Genomic DNA, 20,449 nt, shown 5'->3' on the forward strand with positions numbered 1-20,449 from the left:
GAACACAGGATTTAGCAGAATGTACAGCTCACAGTTGCTATATTTTAAGTGAAATCTTGAGTACACACAGGCATTTGGGTCTAATTAAGGGGAATTAAGAGTTTGTTTTTCCCTTGGCCACCATGCCTGGGTGCTCACTTTCCAACAGCAGGCAACCTGTGCAGAGCTAACAAGGAACATTCCACTTTTCTCTGGAGCTTTCTGCTGCACTACTCAGAAATGACCAAATCACATGAAGGGGCTGATGCAAAACTCAAGTAACCAAACTTCTCCTCCTCTGGAGACTTTCAAGACCCACCTGGATGTGTTCCTCTGTGACCTGCACTAGATTCTATGGTCCTGCTCTGGCAGGGAGGTTGGTCTCGACCTCTGGAGGTCCCTTCCAACCCCTAACACCCTGTGAGCCTGTAACTGTGAGCGTGTAACCACCAGGTCCACTTTTCATCTTGCTTCTGCCTACAAGTATCAGCAGTGAGTACTTCAAAGCAATTTTCAGGGTTGAAGTTACAGAAATCAGCAACTTCATAAAGAATTTTCACTCAAAGGTTGCAGTCACCTAGGAATTGAGGCCTTCACTTCAAAGTTGAGAAGGGACTAGGGAAAAAAAAATACTGCTTGTAAATATGAAGGTAGAATGAAAAATACAACCCAGATAGGCTTAGTTCCTACATGCAGGAAGAAAATGGGTCATCTCCCAGAGCAGTGAGGGAGCTGGAACACTGGAACAGGTTGCTCAGGGTGGTGGTTGAGGCCCCATCCCTGGAGATAGTCAAGGTGAGGCACAACAGGGCTGTGGGCAGCCTCATCTAGATGAGGATGTCCCTGCTGACTGCAGGGGGAGTTGGGCTGGATGACCTCTGGAGGTCCCTTCCAACCCAGACCATTCTGTGATTCATAGCTTAAATAGTTTTATTAACCTTAAAGACTTGGCACATAGCCATCTTGAAAAGGTTAAGAACTTCACTACAGCTGCTCCTTAAAGATACATCAGAGTTACAATGCTACTGCAGCTCATTAAGCTCTGAAGAGAAGCTTCCATCTGCAAACTCAAACAATATGAGGGCATCACTTACAAAAAAAATACCTACTCAGTTAGGTAAGCCTTCTAGATATAAAGACTAGTATCAAGGTAGTAACCTTTCTATTTCCACATATTTAAGTGTGCTGAGCCTGCATTACTTCATCAACTTCTGCCAGGTATGGCCAGCAGACAGGTATCCAGATCTCCTTTGGAATATACCTGTTCTCTGAGGTGAGTCAAAACACTTAGAAGTAGAAAAGTGGTTGGAGAAGTACTCATTTTCCCATTCTGAGCACAAATCCAGGCCTACTAAACACAAGGCTGAAAAGGCTAACAGTGAGGACCTTCATTCCACCTCAGTTCATCCTCCTGTACTTCAACAGTGCTACTAAGGAGGAGGGGGCAGCCTCTTCTCCTTGGTGGCAAGCGACAGGAGCAGAGGAAATGGCTTCAAGCTACAGCAGAGGAGGTTCAAGCTGGATGCTAGGAAATATTTGCTCACAGAGAGGGTTCTCAAACATTGGAATGGTCTGCCCAGGGCAGTGCTGGAGTCACCATCCTGGGGGTGTTCAAGCAGCCTGTGGAGATGGCACTTAGGGACGTGGTTTGGTGTTGACCCTGAAGTGCTGGGTCGAGGGTTGGACTGGATGAGCTTTGAGATCTCTTCCAAGCAGGATATATTCTGTGATTCTGAGACTAGGAGCACTACAAACAATACATGTCATTGATGATCTGCATGAGGGGATTAAGTCAGTCATCAGCAAATTTGCAGATGACACCAAGTTGGGAGCAGATGTTGAACTGTTAGAGGGCAGAAGGGCTCTGCAGAGGGACCTCGACCGACTGGACAGATGTGCAGAGTCCAACAGGATGGCATTCAAAAAGTCCAAGTGCCAGGTGCTGCACTTTGGCCACAGCAACCCCGTGCAGAGCTACAGGCTGGGGTCAGAGTGGCTGAGAGCTGCCAAACAGACAGGGACCTGGGGGTGCTGATTGACAGCCACCTAAACATGAGCCAGCAGTGTGCCCAGGTGGCCAAGAAGGCCAATGGCATCCTGGCCTGCATTAAGAACAGTGTGGCCAGCAGGAGCAGGGAAGTCATTGTGCCCTGTGCTCAGCACTGGTTAGGCCACACCTTGAATCCTGTGTCCAGTTCTGGGCCCCTCAGTTTAGGATAGATGTTGAGTTGCTGGAAGGTGTCCAGAGAAGGGCAACAAAGCTGGGGAGGGGCCTTGAGCACAGCCCTGTGAGGAGAGGCTGAGGGAGCTGGGGTTGCTTAGCCTGGAGAAGAGGAGGCTCAGGGGAGACCTTCTTGCTCTCTACAACTCCCTGAAGGGAGGTTGTAGCCAGGAGGGAGTTGGTCTCTTCTCTCAAGCAACCAGCACCAGAACAAGAGGACAGAGTCTCAAGCTGTGCCAGGGGAAGTTTAAGCTGGAGGTGAGGAGAAAGTTCTTCCCAGAGAGAGTTGTTGGCCATTGGAATGTGCTGCCCAGGATGGTGGCAGAGTCACCATCCCTGGAAGTGTTTAAGAGGGGATTGGCCGTGGCACTTGGTGCCATGGTTTAGTCATGAGGTGTTGGGTGACAGGTTGGACTTGGTGATCTTTGAGGTCTCTTCCAACCTTGGTGACTCTGTGATTCTGTAATTTAATGTGAAAAGTTAAAAGAAAAAAATCCCAAACCAATACAAATAAGCTGTCCTGGATTGAAGGAAGCATCCAAACTGCTCAAGTTAATAGTTAAAGCTATTGGTCCTTTAAATCAAAGGGCAAAGTCTAGATTTGCAATGCATCCTAAAAAGATTACCCCACTAAGGATTTCAACACTGCAAGTTTTTGGTCACCTGCTACCCCAGCCCATCTCCATTGGTATTCAGCACTAAGTTGCTGTGGAGTTAAAGGAAATTGCTTACAGCCTCTCTTCTCAGCTTTTCAAAGTGCAGTCTGCAGTCTGAAGTGATGCTAAAACGTCTTCCTACACCTATGTGGCAAAAAAAAGCCTAACCCCTTCCTATGGCAATAGTGTTTCACAAAAAGTCCTAGTTTTGAAAACCAAGTATCCACTAAAAATCAAAGCCCTAAGATCAAAAAGAGCCCAAGATCAAAGCTTTGCCCCACTAAGTGCCTCCTTTGCACTGGTTAAGTATCAAGACCCAAGTTCTTCGTAGCTATCTTCCCACTGCCCAAGTAATTACTTGGCAAGATGCTCATTGCCAATGCAAATATTCTCAGGATCTCTCCCTTCTGCTGGCTGCATGTAATTTAGATTAACTTCAGACACCTGACAGCTACAGAATTCTTCCTTTCTGTTTTCACAGGGCTGAGAAAAGAGAAGATATTCAGGGGTTTTTTTTTATGGCACTCGCACGAGAAGAGATCAGCCAGTTCTTGCTGCTTTACAAGATCAACTGCAGTCTAGGCAAAGGAAAAGGTTTCCCCAGGGCTCAGAGTGTGCTATAGGGCTGCCATTACACAGTATAGCAGTAATTAACAAAAGCCAGCTGACAGTCAGGATCATAGAATCATAAACATGAGAGGTTGGAAGGACCTCCAGAGATAGAGTCCAAGCCCCCTGCCAAAAGCAAGACCCCTAGGGTAGTCTGCACAGGAATGCATCTAGGTAGGTTCTGAAAGTCTCCAGAGGAGACACCACAACCTCTCTGGGCAGCCTGCTCTGCCACCCTCAGTGTAAGGCAGTTCCTCCTCACATTGAGGTGAAACCTTCTATATTCGAGTTTGTCTCCATTGTTCCTTGTCCTATCGCTGTACACCACCAGAAAGAGCTTGGCCTTCTCCACTTAACACCCATCCCTCAGACATTGATAGACATTGATCAGGTCTCCTCTCAGCCTTCTCCTCTCCAGACTAAACAGCCCCAGGGCTCTCAGTCTCTCTTCACAGGGGAGATGCTCAAGTCCTCTAATCATCCTCGTGGCTCTCCCTTGGACTCTCTCCAGCAGGTCTCTGTCTCTCTTGAGCTGGGGAGCTCAAAACTGGACACAGTATTGCAGGTGTGCTCTCAGCAGGGTAGAGTAGAGGGGAAGAACCACCTCCTTAGCCCTGCTGGCCACACTTTTCTTGCTGCACCCCAGGATGCCATTGGCTCCCTTGGCCACAAGGGCACATTGCTGTCCCATGCAGAACTTGCTGTTCACCAGCATTCCAAGGTCTTTCTCCATGGAGCTGCTTTCCATCATGGCAGCCCATAGCCTGTTCTGGTGCCTGCTGTTATTCCTCCCCAGCTGCAGGACCTTGCACTTGTATGTAGTTGACAGCCTGGGCCTATGACTTACATGGGAAGACAAAAGCTGGAAGTTATTTCAATGTAACTGTAAAAAAATGAGAAAAAATGAAAGTTTTACCTTCAGAGGCCGGATGGCTCCACAGAACTTTGTCCACCAGCTCTTCTCAATAGACTCCAGGTGCCTCTCTCTCCTCCTCAGTGTCCTTAGCTTCTCCTCTAGCTGGTGGACACTGCGCCTGTCCCTTGATGACAGAGGACGACCATCCCTGCACTGGGGAGCAAAACACCAAGCCAGAATAAAACACATGCTACAGATCAAAGGATAACTAAAGTCCTTTGGACACCAGGAGGCAGTTCTCCATCAATGAGAGAGGTGAAATACTGGAACAGGTTGCCCAGGGATGTGGTTGAAGCACCATTCCCAGAGATGCTGGAGCACTGTGTCCAGTTCTGGAGCCCTTACTACAGAAAGGATCTGGAGGTGCTGGAAGGTGTCCAGAGAAGGGCCACAAGGATGAGCAGAGGGCTGGAGCTACTCTGCTGTGAGGACAGACTGGGGGACCTGGGGCTATTCAGTCTGAAGAAGAAAAGGCTCCCAAGAGACCTAATTGTGGCCTTCCAGTACCTGAAGGGGGCTACAAGAAAGCTGGGGAGGGACTGTTTAGGGGGTCAGGGAGTGACAGGACTGGGGGAATGGAACACAACTAGAAATGGGTGGATTCAGATTGGATGTCAGGAAGAAGTTCTTGCCCATGAGGGTGGTGAGACACTGGCACAGGTTGCCCAGGGAGGTGGTGGAAGCCTCATCCCTGGAGGCTCTGAAGGCCAGGCTGGATGTGGCTCTGGGCAACCCAATTCTAGTGTGAGGGGTTCCTGCAAAAGGCTGGGTGGCTTGGAAGCAGATGATCTTTTAAGGTCCCTTCCAACCCAAACCATTCTATATGTATCTTGATGTCCCTACCAACCACTCAGGGCTGTGAAAACACTGTTCTGTGTTTTCTGTGATTCTGTGCTCAAACCATTACCTGAAATGGGGTAGGGGAAAAGGTGAGAATCTAAGGCTATAATCTTGCATTAAAGGAGAAATCATCTCCTCCTCCAGCTTGCACACTTAGGATGTTAAGTGTCCTGCTTACATTAGGCACAGCACTTCAGTGAGCTGAAAAGCCATCAAGGGCTTACAAATGGTGTTAAGATCCTCAGGATGTTTAAGATTCAGAAGAGATTTCCATATGTATGCTTTTCATGAAGAAATGATTTATAGCAGCAAGGTACATTAACTGGGAAGGAAGAATATCTGGGGCTCTTATTTATTCATAAAGATGATTAATAGTTTGATAAATCTAACTCATGACAGCTCCATGTGGCAAGTCTCCAGTGTTGATAACTACACTAAGCATCAACAAAGCTGGATGCCAAATCTGCTACCTGACTGAGGTTAAAACTCTTAACTTCTAGCAAGTATCTCTTCTACACCTCCAAGTGAGACTGGAGAAGTTTGAATTTAGCTTGTCAGAACCACTCTTAGTTACACAGCAGCAAATGCTGATGCAGGACTGATAGAGAAAACCTGATCATAGAATCAACCAGATTGGAAAAGACCTCAGAGATCATCAAGTTCAACCCATTACCTAACACCTAACACCTCCTGACAACTAAACCATGGCTCCAAGTACCACATCCAAACCTTTTTTGAACACCTCTAGTGATGGTGACTCCACCATCTCCCTGGGCAGCACAATCCAATGGCCAATTACTCTTTCTGGGAAGAACCTCCAGCCTAAACCTCCCCTGGCACAGCTTGAGACTGTGTCCTCTTGTTCTGCTGCTGGTTGCCTGGGAGAAGAGACCAACCCCCACCTGGCTACAGCCTCCCTTCAGGTAGGTGTCGAGAGCAAGAAGGTCTCCCCTGAACCTCCTCTTTCCAGGCTAAGCAACCCCAGCTCCCTCAGCCTCTCCTCATAGGGCTTGTGCTTGAGGCCTCTCCCCAGCCACGTTGCCCTTCCCTGGACACATTCAAGAGTCTCAAAGTCCTTCTTAAACTGAGCATGGTTAATACACAAATGACCACATTGGTTTCCAAATATCTGCCAAAAAACCAAACCTATTCTTGAGGTAGGATTGGATGTTAGGAAGAAAGTCTTCCTCATGAGGGTGGTGAGACACTGGCACAGGTTGCCCAGGGAGGTGGTGGAAGCCTCATCCCTGGAGGTTTTAAAGCCAGGCTGGATGTGGCTGTGAGCAACCTGCTGTAGTGTGAGGTGTCCCTGCCCATGGCAGGGGGGTTGGAACTGGCTGATCCTTGAGGTCCCTTCCAACCCTTTCAATTCTGTGACTCTATGATGTGACTCTTTGAATTCTTTAAGAGAATGAGAACAATGAAGACCATACCTTTGATTTAATCCTCAGTAAATGTTGCTCCACTTCCTCAATGTCTTCAGTGTTCTCTAACCGTTCGTAAGTGGCGCTGGTGGTTCCCTTGATCAAGTTCAGGGGCAAAGCTGACATCCCATAAGCCTGAAATGAGCAGAAAACAAACACACTCAGTCCTGAACCTGGACATCAGCACATGGGAGGGGCCCAAGCTTTGCAAAAAGCTTGCTCCAGGTGTGCTTGCCCACACAGGGCAATAGGACATTTCTTGGTGGGTCCTATTCACAGGGCAAAGTTCCCAATCAACACAGCTACCTTGGGTGGAAGCTAAGGCAGAGGAAGTTCCATGGGAACAGGAGGAAGAATTTTTAACCTGTGAGGGTGCTGGAGCCCTGGAACAGGCTGCCCAGGGGGGTTGTGGAGTCTCCTTCTCTGGAGATGTTCAAAACCCACCTGGCTGTGTTCCTGTGTGATCTGCTCTAGATGATCCTGCTCTGGCAGGGGGGTTGGACTGGATGAGCTTTTGAGGTCCCTTTCAGCCCCTAGCATTCTGTGATTCTAGTGCCTGAAAGGATCCTACAGGAAGGCTGCAGAGGGAGTTTTCATAAGGATTGTCTAACAATAGGACAAGGGGAAATGGTTTTAAGCTAAGGGAGAGTAGGGTTAGATTGGATCTTAGGAAGAAGCTAAGGGTGGTGAGACTCTGGAATAGGCTGCCCGGGGAGGTTGTGGATGCCTCCTCCCTGGGGGTGTTTAAGGCCAGGCTGGATGAGGCCTTGAGCAGCTGAGTCTGACTGAGGGGTGCTGGAGGTGCTCCTGCCCATGGCAGGGGGATTAGAGTAGATGATCTCCAAGGTTCTTTCCAATCTAGGCGATTCAGTGATAAAAATGAGTTCTAAATCTTCTCTAAATTAAGGTTCTCCAAATCCAACTGACACTTGAAGTGATGCACTGTTGAGCTGGGTTTGCAGATGTGAATTACATATCTGAACACCAAGCTTGCTGTAGTGATAAAGTCAGCCAAAGGTCCTTCCTTCAATACAAAAGATGCTAATAGTGAGTTGATTATGCAAGCAAGCTTCCTATCATCAGTGGGAGGGAAAGCAGCACTGGTCCTTCAAGACATCAGTATGTAGAAGAAAGGACAGACAGATGAGATGAGTCATCTTATGTGATGTGTCACAGGCCTGCACAGAAGCTCTATTAGCTGAGTTTCAGGGCTGCATTTCCCTTCAGGCTGCATTTCCCTCCAGGCTAATGTAGAAATTTAAGGCTTCCCTGAACATAGATTAGGTCCCCTGGGGGAGTGCAAATGCTAAGTTATTCAAGGGCTATTATTTTTGGTTACCTGCAGCACAAGAAGCAAGCAATGTATGGAGTCAGCACAGGAAAGCCAAAGCTGTACAGTCAAGCCAAGCCAGGGCTCAATCCTGAATTACATTGATTTCAAGTTTGGAATATGAACAAAGCCAGATCAAAAGAACCTTTCTAATAAAGTCAAGTTCATTTATATAGAGAGAAATTTGGACACAATAATTCTGGTTTGGCACTTGCATCACTGAAACAACAGCTTCCAGGCCTGGTTTGCAGACACCACTTGTGTCAGAGGCAAGGCACTGCACTGGAGGATAAAAACAGTAGCTAGGCCTGAGACAAGAATTAGCAGAGCAAGCTGTCATCAGTGAAGCTGGAGCCTGTGAGTCACGAAGGCAAGATGAAGCTCAAGATTGTTTATCCAGTATCAGAGGGCACTGCAGAGCAGTGGGAAGCATCCTCTAGCTGCTCTCTCAGCGTGCCACTGAACCCAAACACACTGTGCTCCAGACAGCACAAAAATACCTCAGCAGAGATGACGTGAGCATTGCTCCCAGTCGGCTTAAGCTTCCCTTCTCCGGCGTCTCTCTCCTTCCCACCCTGTCTGCAACACATCCAGCTGTTCTCCTCCCACTCCAAAGGGAGGACTCCAACAGGAGCTGCTGTTCTGACCCTTGCAGGTTCAGCATCTTACAGCACTTTGGACTTAGAATGCTTTGGGTTGGAAGGGACCTCCAAGCTCATGCGGTCCAACCGCCTCTGCAGTCAGCAGGGGCATCCTCCACTAGATCAGGCTGCCCAGAGCCCTGACCAAGCATCACCTTGAATATCTCCAGGGATGGAGCTTCAACCACCTCTCTGGGCACCTTGCTCCAGTGTTCCACCACCCTCATGGCACAGAACTTGTTCCTCAATCTAAATATGTTCTTGTTTCAATTTAAATCTTGTTCCAATCTAAATCTGCTCTTCTCTCATTTCAAACCTTTGTCCCTTGTTCTATCACTGCAGGCCTTTGCAAACAGTCCCTCTCTCTCTCTTGCTGACCTCAGGTAGCCCATGACCAGATAAAGAAATACTTTTTGTTATTAGCTGCCCAGAATGCAAATAGTCACCCATAAGCAGAGGGCTAATCATCTCCTCTTGGACTATGGGGGCTTCATTCTGCTCCCCACCCCCACCTACCAGCTCAGGGGGCTGGGTATTAAGTGAACAACAAACCTTACTACTAAATACTGGAATGGGTTGCCCAGAGATGATGTGGAGGTCCCACCCCTGGAGACATTTAAGGTCAAACTGGATGGGATCCTGAGCAGCCTGAGCTAGCTGGAGGTGTCCCTGCTGACTGCAGAGGGGTTGGACAAGGTGACCTTTGAAGGGTCCCATCCAACCTGACACAAGCTGTGATTCTAAGACACAAAACAAAGTGGAGACAACCTGTAAAATGATGTTTTACAGCAGCTGCAGAAAGCAACTGTCTCAGGGATAAACCCTGAGTAACAAAAATGTTTTCCACTGGGAATCATCACCCCTAGAGTTGGAACAGGTTTAAACTGCACAAGCTACCAAAGAGTTCCACTGACAAAAGTTCATTTAAGTTGTGAACACCCAACAGTCAACCAGCCATAAGCAGACAGATCAGTCATGAGCTGGGGTTCTCAACCTGGAGAGGAGAAGCCTCTGGGAGTACCTTCTGACTGCCTTTCAGTACCAGGAGGGATCCTACAGGAAGGCTGCAGAGGGACTTTCCATGAGTGTGTCTTGAGACAGGACAAGGGGGAATGGTTTTAAGCTGAGAGTAGGGGTAGACTGGATCTTAAGAAGGTTTTTTGTTATGAGGGTGGTGAGACTCTGGAACAGGTTGCCCAGGGAGGTTGTGGATGCCTCCCCTGAGGTGTTCACAGCCAGGCTGGATGAAGACTTGAGCAGCCAAAAATAATTGAGAGGTGTCTGTGCCCATAGCAGGAAGGTTGGAGTAGCTGATCTCTGAGGTCCCTTCCAACCTGAGCCATTCTATGAATTTATGAATCTCTAAAGGTCATTTCCAACCTCAGTCATTCTACAATTACATGATGAGGAGCACAAAAGTATTACCCTGAAAGCAGTAACAAATCATAGAATTGTTAGGGTTGAAAGGGACCTCAAGGACCATCTAGCTCCAACTCCCCTGCCATGGGCAGGGACACCTCACACTACAGCAGGTTGCTCACAGCCACATCCAGCCTGGCCTGAAAAACCTCCAGGGATGAGGCTTCCACCACCTCCCTGGGCAACCTGTGCCAGTCTCTCACCATCCTCATGGGGAACAACTTCTTCCTCACATCCAATCTGAATCCACCCATTTCTAGTTCTGCTCCATTCCCCCCAGTCCTATCACTCCCTGACACCCTAAAAAGTCCCTCCCCAGCTTTCTTGTAGCCCCTTTCAGATACTGGAGGGCCACAATTAGGTCTCCTCAGAGCGTTCTCCAGACTGAACTACCCCAACTCTCTCAGTCTGTCCTCACAACAGAGCAGCTCCAGCCCTCTGCTCATCCTCAAGGCCCTTCTCTGGACACCTTCCAGCACCTCCAGAGCCTTCCTGTGCTAGGGGCTCCAGAACTGGACACAGTGCTCCAGGTGTGGTCTCACCAGAGTGGAGCAGAGGGGGAGAATCACTTCCCTGGCCCTGCTGGCTATGCTTCTCTTGCTGCAGCCCAGGCTCTGCTTGGCTCTCTGGGCTGCAAGTGCTCACTGCTGGCTCCTGTTGAGCTTCTCCTCCACCAGCACCCCCAAGGCCTTTTCCTCAGGGCTGCTCTCAAGCCAGTCCCTGCCCAGCCTCTGTTGGTGTCTGGGTTTGCCCTGACCCAGACGCAGGACCTTGCACTTGGTCCTGTTGAACCTCATGCGGTTGTCATGGGCCCAGCTCTGCAGCAAATGCCTCAAGAAGAGAGTTGAATCACTTCAAGCTAACTCCGAACACCTCCTACAAGAAGCCTTGGGGCCATCAAGCATCAGAGTTTAACCAGCAGTTGATTGTATTTTATTCTCTACATGAGGTCTGTGGTGACATGTTGGACTTGATGATCTCTGAGGTCTCTTCCAACCTTGGTGATACTGTGAGACTGTGATCTGCTGAGTTCAGCTAATAAGATATGGTCTAATGACTAACTTGCGGCCTAAATGGGACAATCTCTCCTTGTCAGTGAGCAAACAGAAGAGGTAGATTGCTCCTGATGAGTTTGGTACACCACCAGCACTGTAGCTGAAGGCATTTTGCCCTTTTTTTTTTTCCCCCTCCCTGCTTAATATTTTTAAGAACTAAAACTTGTGATTTCAAGAGCTCATCACAAAGTGTTTGTGGACCATAGCAGCAGAAAGACTCCCCATTCAATTTATTTTTAGAGCTCCATCTATCATGCAGATACAGATTTCAAGTGTTGTCCCCGAGGTGTTTTAAAAGGTGGATAAATAATCTTGGGCCAAAAGGGTGGAAATTAATCATCACAAAACATTTCTTGCACGGCACTGCCCTCTAGTGAATCCCCAAACAGCCACATGAGGAGGAGAAGGCTCTTACCACAAATTCACAGCTTGCATTGGGCTGGAAGAGACCCTCAAAGATCATCTTGTCCAACCCCCCCTGCACTCACCTGGGACACCTCCTACTAGAGCAGGCTGCCCACAGCCACAGGCTGATCTTGAATGTCTCCAGGGATGAGGCCTCAACCACATGCCTGGGCAACCACCTCATAGAATCATAGAGTCATAGAATCAGTAAGGTTAGAAAAGACCTCAAAGATCATCAAGTCCAACCTGTCACCCAACACCTCATGACTACTAAACCATGGCACCAAGTGCCACATCCAATCCCCTCTTGAACACCTTAAAGAACTTTCTCCTGATGTAAAAACCTGCATCTCCCCTGCTCCAGCTTCAAACCATTGTCCCCCATCCTATCCCTACAAGCCCTTCCAAAGGGCCTGCACAGCCTTCCTGTAGGCCTCCTCTAGGCTTTTAAATGTAGCTGTAAGGTCACTCCAGAGCCTTCCCTTCTCCAGGCTGAAGAGACCCAGTTCTTTCAGTCTGTCTTCACAGGAGAGGTGCTCCAGCACTCTTGCTACCAGGGAGAAGAGGCCAACACCCACCTCACTCCAGCCTCCTTTCAGGGAGTTGTAGAGAGCAATGAGGTCACCCCTTCAGATATTGAAATGCAGCTCTATGGTCTCCCTGGAGCCTTCTTTTCTCCAAGGTGAACAGTGCAAATTCTTTCAGCCTGTCCCTATAAGAGATGCTCCAGCCCCCTGATCATCTTTGTGGCCTGTGGATTCACACAATCAGGTCCATGTCTCTCGTGTTGGGGGTCCCATAGTTGGACACAGCACTGCAGGTGAGGTCTCATCAGAGCAGAGTCACCTCTCCTGCCTATCCACCACTACACCCTCAAGTCCTTTTCTGAAGGGCTGCTCTCAATTTCATCATCTCCCAGGTCAGCATCTGGGGTTTAACATCCAGTGTCCCCAGCATAAGTGGGACATGGAGCTGCTGAAGGAATACCACAGGAGGCCATGAAGACAATCAGAAGGCTGGAGAACTTTCCCTGTGGGGACAAGCTTAGAGAGTTGGGATTGTTCAGCCTGGAGAAGAAAAGGCTCTGGGGAGACCTTACAGCATCCTTCCAGTACCTGAAGGGGCTACAAGAAAGCTGAGGAGGGACTTTTTACAAGGGCTTGGAGTGACAGGATGAGAGGGAATCACATGGATTGGAGCTGGAAGAGGGGAGATCTAGACTGGAGATTAGGAAGAAATCCTTACCAGTGAGGGTGGTGAGACACTGGAACAGGTTGCCCAGGGACTTTGTGGATGCCCCCCCTTGAAGTGTTCAAGGCCAGGTTGGATGGGCTGGTGGGAGGTGTCCCTGCCCATGGCAGGGGGGTTGGAACTGGATGACCTTTAAGGTCCCTTCCAATCCAAACCATTCCATGAACCCACAGCTCTCTCCAAGAGCACAGCAGGAGCTGGGCTGGTAAAGAACACTGCAACTGGTTTGCTGTTGCAGTTCTTTCCTGCTTCACAGAGGAGTGAACATAATCAAACAGCCACATTTCTCCTGCATTTAAGAGCTGACATTGAAGTGATTAAGTCCTAATGACGATAAATGCTGCTAACTCCTGCATCCCTCCATAACTGTTTGATGTCTGTTGAAGAGGGGGGGAAAAAAATCAAATCAGTAACAAGGCAGTGCTTTTAAGGTTAGATTATAAAAGGTTTAAAGCTTTTTGCCTCTGGTTTTTATGGTTTTTTTGGCTGTTAATAAAACTAAGTCAGCTGCAAGAAAAGTACATCACAGGCTGGGCACTAAAATGAGATGTGGAAAGGTCATTAGATTTGCCAGCAGACAAACCAAGCTTTGTCAGGGTCTCCCCTTTCAGGGGAAAGGGAGTAAAAAAAAACCCTCACTTGACAAATTCCTAAGAAATCAAATAATGCTTATTAAATGGTTTTGGGGGTGGGGGGGGAGAAAAAAAGTCAATTATAATCATCCTTCAAGGACATGCTAAATGCAATGCCCCCCAAGTCACTCAAGAATTAATCTGCCTATCATGGTGAGTAATGTTTTGCTCTGCCTTGAATCCCACCAGCAATCTGGAGCTGCCAACAACTGTTGTATTAATACCTAAGGCAATGAAAATCCATTGCAATGCAGAAGAGATGAAATGAAAGAATAGATGCAAACTACAGCAGCTGCGAAACACTTTCAAACAAAGCACTGCAGCCCTCATTTCTCATTTTCTTGTTGCATTCCCCATTCACAGACAGGGAAAGCTGTCAGTATAAATCATCAAGGTCATGGATTTGTAAAGCCCCCTCCTGAGGAGCATTTTGGCACCTTTCTTCCAAACCAATCTGAAATCTCAAGTGCTGTACTTCAGTGTTATGGATTGCATAACACCCACCCACAAGGTGGGCTCGGTGGTATTAAAACCCTTGCAAGAGAAAAGCAGCTGCCAGCTTGACATTATGTTGGAAATGGAGCCTAGTGGACAGTAAGCTCACCATGGGACAGCAGTGTGCCCTTCTGGCCAAAAGGGCCAAGGACATCCTGGGGTACATCAACCAAAGCGTGGCCTGCAGGTCTAGGGAGGTTCTCCTCCCACTCCGCTCTGCCCTGGTGAGACCACACCTGCAATACTGTGTCCAGTTTTGGGCTCCCCAGCTCAAGAGAGACAGAGACCTGCTGGAGAGAGACCAAGGGAGAGCTGCAAGGATGACTGGGGGACTTGTACATCTCTGCTATGAAGAAAGGCTGAGAGACCTGGGGCTGTTTAGTCTGGAGAAGAGTATATTGCAAGCAGGGTTAGGTCATAAGTTTCTCTTTACAGCTCTCCTAGAGTTAGACTGAAGTTACCATGTGAAAAAGTTGAGGCTTTGGTACCCTTTCAGTTAGAGATGCTCTACTTTGAAACTAAAAGAGGGAGATTTGGACAAGGCAGAAGAAAGAAATGTTTTACACTGAGGGTGGGGAGACTGTGGCCCAGCTTGCCTAGAGAGGGGAAAGATGCCCCATCCCTGGAAACACTCCAGGTCAGGCTGGATGGGGCTCTGAGCAATGTGACCTAGGTGAAGATGTCATTGCCAACTGCAGGGGGGTTAGACTACAAGACCTTGAAAGGTCCCTTCCAACCCAACCCAGTCTATGATTCTATGGCTATGTCCTTATGAGAGCTTTGAGTATCTCCAAAGACCAAAACTCCACCACATCTGAACAACCTGTGCCAGTGCTCAGTTACCTTCATTGCTTTTCTGATCTCCAGTAGGAACCTCCTGTGTTTCAGTTTGTGCTTTCAGCCTCTGGTCCCATCACTGAGTACCACAGAAAAGAGCCTGCCTCCACACTTTCTGCTCTCTCTGAAAACAGTGTTTCTTGAACTTGAAGTAAAAGAGCTATTGCTCTTGTTCCAAGTATTTTCAAACCATGAACATTCAGGGCTAGAAGACACTCTGGAAGCTGTTTAGCTTGCTGACAGTCTTCCATGCATGCATAACCCCCTGGTAACTGCAAGCACCATGAATGTAAAGAGCAACTTACTGTGTAAGTGATAGCTGCCAACATTCCAATCACAGTCAAGGAGCTAATGGAAAAGGAGAGGGCAGACAAGCCATCTGTGGGGGAAAAAACCAAACACACCAGAAAAGCCTGTTGAAAATTCCTGCAGCAAAGGTTTATGAACATCTCTTGCTGAACTGGGTTTCCAAAGGTAGTTAGGTTCATTAGACTGAAGATAAAAAACAAACATATAAAAACTAATTGAGACAGTTACCAGCCCTAATAACTCAGATGAAAAATGTACCTAGCACAGCATGCTGCCAGCAGCAGATCCTCCTCCACTAATGCAAGAAGCAGGAGAGCTATCTCGTGCTTGCTGCAAGTTCACAGATGTTGCACTCAGTGAAATGGTTGAATAGGCACTAATGAACTTGCTCACATAGCTGCCTAACTCTTCAAGAGTCATTTCTGGCCTCCACAGGGTGCTGTGGTACTTTCCACAGTTTACACATTCATCTTTTATTTGTTACCACCTCACTTGTCATACTAAAGCACTACCCAGAGGATCAGACAAGCATGGAATCCCTCAAACAAGCCAGAGTGGAGGCCTCAGCTACTCTCTGACCATGTACAGCCAGGTGTGCAGACTGGAAAAAGGCCAAGGGGCTGAGGAGTTACTGCAACCTTATTATCATTGTAGAAATTGAAAGCTCTAGAAGAGAAGTATTACCAAACTCATCCCCAAAGGATGATCCCCCAACTCCCAAAGTTTTCTGCATTATTTTACATAAGAGCTCTGTCCCAAACCTCACCAAGAAAGACAAAAGCATGGCAAGCTTGAATGAGCCAACATGTGCCCAGGTAGACAAAAAGGCCACCAGCATCCTGGCCTGGATCAGGAGTAACATGGCCAGCAGGAGCAGGGAAGTGATTGTGCCCCCATCCTCAGCACTGGTGAGGCCACAGCTTGAGTACTTGGTTCAGTTTTGGGGCCCCCACTACAACAAAGAAATTGAGGTGCTGGAGAGGGTCCAGAAAATGGCAACAAAGCTGGGGAAGGGTCTGGAGAACAGGGCTGGGGAGGAGCAGCTGAGGGAGCTGGGGGTGTTTAGTGTGGAGAAGAGGAGGCTGAGGGTTAGGGTTAAGGTTAGGGAGACCTCATTGCTCTCTACAGCTCTCTGAAAGGAGGCTGGAGTGAGATGGGTGTTGGCCTCTTCTCCCCAGTAGCAAGAGTGCTGGAGCACCTCTCCTGTGAAGACAGGCTGAAAGAATTGAGTCTGTTCAGCCTGGAGAAGAGAAGGCTCAGGGGTGACCTTATATTTAAAAGCCTGAAGGGAACCTATAGAAAGGCTGTGCAGGCCCTTTGGAAGGGCTTGTAGGGATAGGATGGGGGACAATGGTTTGAAACTGGAGCAGGGGAGATGTAGGCTGGACATCAGGAGAAAGTTTTGCACAATAAGAATGGTGAAATAATGGGATAGCCCTATTCCTGGAGACATTCATGGTCAGACTTGATGTGTCCCTGGGCAGCCTGACCTAGTTGGACGTGTCCCTCCTGACTACAGTGGGGTTGAACAAGATGACCTTTGAGGGTCCCTTCCAACCGGATACAATCTGTGACTGTGAAGTTCACCCATTTTAGCTTATCAACATTATCATAGTATCAGTCAGGGTTGGAAGGGACCACAAGGATCATCTAGTTCCAACCCCCCTGCCATGGGCAGGGACACCCCACACTACATCAGGCTGGCCAGAGCCTCGGCCAGCCTGGTCTTAAACACCTCCAGGGACGGGGCCTCAACCACCTCCCTGGACAACCCATTCCAGGGCTTCACCACTCCCATGGTGAAGAACTTCTTCCTCATGTCCAGAATGTATATATAGGGTAACCCAAGTAAAGACTCCACAAAATCAAGTACCTCCCCCTTCCCACCACTAATGTCAGAGGACACAAGACTGGTATCCTCACTGGCACGTGGAGGCTGTGCTGAAAGCAGACACCGCCAACGTCAGCTCTGATAGTTTTATTTCACCTGAAGGGGAACAGCACCATCTTATTGCAAAGACTTAGTGTAGGGGAGCAGTTAAAGTTAGGAGACTGTCCCCAAGAAAGCTGTTTAGCTGTTCAGTCAGTGAGGAGTACAGCACAATAAGGTAGTAGCAAGTGAGGCAAAGCTCAGACTAAATCTCAAACTTACGACTGCTGCCAAGTTCTTCAAACAGGAGCTCCACTTTCTCCCACTCTGTGGAATTCTTCTTGTTGGGAATATCCAAAGGAACAAAAGCACTGTAACAAAGCAGAAGAAGTCATCTCACTTCACCCAGTGAGTCAAACAGCCAAAGAATTCTACTACCAAGGGAAGGAAATAGAAATCATAGAATCATCCAACTGTCAAGGCTGGAAGCGACCTTTGAGACCACCAAGGGCAGCTGCTCACCTAGAGCTCACCATCCCACCACTGCTGCTAAGCCAAACCCATTTATTCCTGAAGAAAAACTCTGTGACATCAGGTTAAAAATAAATAATCAGAGATTCATAGAATGGGATGGCTTGGAAGGTACCTTGAAGAGTGGCCTTGAACACTTCCAGGGAGGGAGCATCCACACCCTCCCTGGGCAACCAGTTCCCAGGTCTCACCACCCTCACACTAAAGAATTTCTTTCTTTACAGTAAAAATAAAAGGTCTGAAGAATTTCTGAAGGCATTGTTCCATTTCATTCACATTCCTCTCAAATGCTTTAATGGCATCAGCAGAGTACAGATGTGAGTGTGTGCAGAGTTCAGTCTGAGGTCAAGCAACAAGTAACTTCCTATTTCCCAGTCCGAACAGAGGTAAGAATCCTATACCCAGGTATCACTGTCTCCTCTACCTAGAATCAGGTGATAGGATAAGAGAAAATGGCCTGAAACTGTGCCAGGGGAGGTTTAGGTTCGAGGTAAGAAAAATTTCTGTACTGAAAGAGTGGTCAGGCATTGGAACAGGCTGCCCAGGAGGTGGAGGAGTCACCATCCCTGAGGTATTCAAGAAACATGCTGGAAGGTGTCCAGAGAAGGGCCAAGAGGATGAGCAGAGGGCTGGAGCTGCTCTCTTATGAGCATAGACTGAGAGGTTGGGGTTCTTCAGTTTGAAGAGGAGAAGGCTCCAAGCAGACCTTCTTGTAGCCTTCTGAAAGGGGCTACAAGAAAGCTGGGGAGGGACTTTGTAGGGTGCCAGGGAGTGATAGGACTGGGGGGAATGGAGCAAAACTAGAAGTGGGCAGATTCAGATTGGATGTTAGGAAGAAGTTCTTCCCCATGAGGGTGGTGAGACACTGGCACAGGTTGCCCAGGGAGGTGGTTGAGGCCCCATCCCAGGAGGTGTTTAAGACCAGGCTGGATGTGGCTGTGAGCAACCTGCAGTAGTGTGAGGTGTCCCAGCCCATGGCAGGGGGGTTGGAACTGGATGGTCCTTGAAGTCCCTTCCAACCCTGACTATTCTATGAAACTTGTGGCCATGGCACTTGGGAACATGGTTTAATTGCCATGGTGATGCTAGGCTGAAGGTTGGACTCAATGACTTCAGAGGTCTTTTCCAACCAAAGTAATTGCATGATTCTGTGCTTTCAGTCCTGTAAGAGCTGAAGCATTGCCAGCTGGAGTGCACCACAGTCCACCCTTTCTAACCTTGCACAGCACAGAGTTCTCTTTGAGGTTCTACTCCATTCAGTGCATCCTCTGCCAACGTTCAACACAAACACTTACCCAATTAAGAGCAGGACTGCACAGACTGTGATGAAGCCCAGAGTGTATTTGAGTGCAGTTTTTACTTGCTGTATAGTAAAGGGAAAAAAAAATTACTATTAGCATCAAATAAATCCAAAGGGATACAACAAACAAGTTACAGCAATGCTTACTCAGCACAAAAGGTGTTCTACAACAGGACCTCCACAGCAGCCTGAGTAGTGTTACATACAGGTTGGAAGCATAGATTCTTGGAGATCTCAGAGCCTGAGGACTCTGAACAAGGGCACTGCACTGTGCTTCCATCAAACTATTCACTTGAGCAGCTGTGGCCAGAAGCCAGGGTCCATTTGTTCAGTGCAAGCAGAAAATTATTACTATAAATGCTTTATGTTATGGCTCTGATCACAAGGCTTTTCCTCCCCTCCCCCCATCTTTTTACAACTAAATAGGAGGAGAAAATTACTACTATCAGTGATTCAAAGATCCTTCAAGCAAAGTATTCTTGTTTCAGAAAGCAGCAGCTTATTGCATGCATTTATTGTGATCTCCATGTTATTGTGGATGTCAAAAACCTTCAGTGCACTACAAACATCACCAACTGTCAGCTTCAGGTAAATTGCTACCACCTACACCTCAAGGGAAAAAAGCAAAACATGAATGCTGAAAGAAGGCAGGCACTCAAATTTAGTGCCTCAGGAACAGTATAACCTCATGGAATCACAGAATGCTTTGGTTGCCCAGTCCAGCTCCCCCTGCAGTCAGCAGGGACATCCTCCACTAGATCAGGTTGCCCACAGCCCTGTCGAGCCTTACTTTGAATATCTCCAAGGATGAGGCCTCAACTACCTCCCTGGGCAACCTGTTGCAGTGTTCCACCACCTGCCTGTCTTCTGCTTTAAAACCTGTTCCTGCATGTTCATTCTATAGAAAACCAGATTGTGAGGAATAGCTGAGGGAACTGAGGTTGATCAGTGTGGAAAAGAGGAGGCTGAGGGGAGAACTCATTGCTCTCTACATCTCCCTGAAAGTGAGGATTGGTCTCTTATCCTTGGTATCAGGTAACAGGATGAGGGAAGATAGCCTGAAACTGTGCCAAGGGAGGGTTAGGTTGGAGATTAGAGTGGTCAGGGATTGGAACAGGCTGCCCAGGGAGGTGGTGGAGGCGTTCAAAAACATGTGACCATGGGACTCTGGCACATGGTTTAATGGCCATGGTGGTGCTGGGTTGATGGTTGATGATCTTGGAGGTCTTTTGCAACTAAACCAATTCTGTGATTCCATGTGCAGTTTTAGCTTCCTGTAGATCAAGTTAGGCTCCAAGAAATTCTTTACAACCTTAGAATTTCCTGGCCAGACAGAGGTGAATTCCTTGTTTTGCTACAGTTTCATTTCATGTGAGGCTTAGACGATGTCAGACCTGGTGTTAATGAGAGCTGCCTCACTGAAGGAGCTGCAGAAATAGCCTTTGAAGTGCTGTTCACACTGCAGTATTGAAGTCAGACAATCATCCTTGCTATCCTTCTGGCCTGTATTCATTTATCTTTCCCCTGCTTGGTGTATTTGCTAGAGTCAACTTACTGAGCATGTGTTGCCACCATCTTCCTCCTTCTCCTCATAATAGAAGTAGACAAAGGGAATCCACAGAAAGACACAGAACAGTATGATGGAGTACAAAGCTAGGAGAGAGGAGTTAATTAAGTGAACAAAGTGACACTGGCGCTTCATGTACTGCAGAGTCATTCACAAGGGAAA

At 47.9% G+C, this 20,449-nt stretch overlaps 1 protein-coding gene across 1 annotated transcript in view; it reads right to left on the reverse strand.

The window, feature by feature from the left end:
- The window catches only part of LMBRD1 (LMBR1 domain containing 1), a 66,385-nt gene that overhangs the window by 25,499 nt on the left and 20,437 nt on the right, over window positions 1-20,449 (reverse strand). Inside the window, exons 4-9 of the mRNA XM_054169646.1 lie at window positions 20,276-20,373; window positions 18,716-18,783; window positions 17,172-17,260; window positions 15,016-15,089; window positions 6,655-6,780; window positions 4,382-4,534 (exon numbers count right to left, since the gene is read on the reverse strand). Coding sequence (XP_054025621.1) covers window positions 4,382-4,534; window positions 6,655-6,780; window positions 15,016-15,089; window positions 17,172-17,260; window positions 18,716-18,783; window positions 20,276-20,373 — 608 coding nt within the window. The remainder of the gene's footprint in view (window positions 1-4,381; window positions 4,535-6,654; window positions 6,781-15,015; window positions 15,090-17,171; window positions 17,261-18,715; window positions 18,784-20,275; window positions 20,374-20,449) is intronic.

This window comes from Dryobates pubescens, chromosome 2, assembly GCF_014839835.1.
Source record: "Dryobates pubescens isolate bDryPub1 chromosome 2, bDryPub1.pri, whole genome shotgun sequence".
Taxonomy (NCBI): Eukaryota; Metazoa; Chordata; class Aves; order Piciformes; family Picidae; genus Dryobates; species Dryobates pubescens.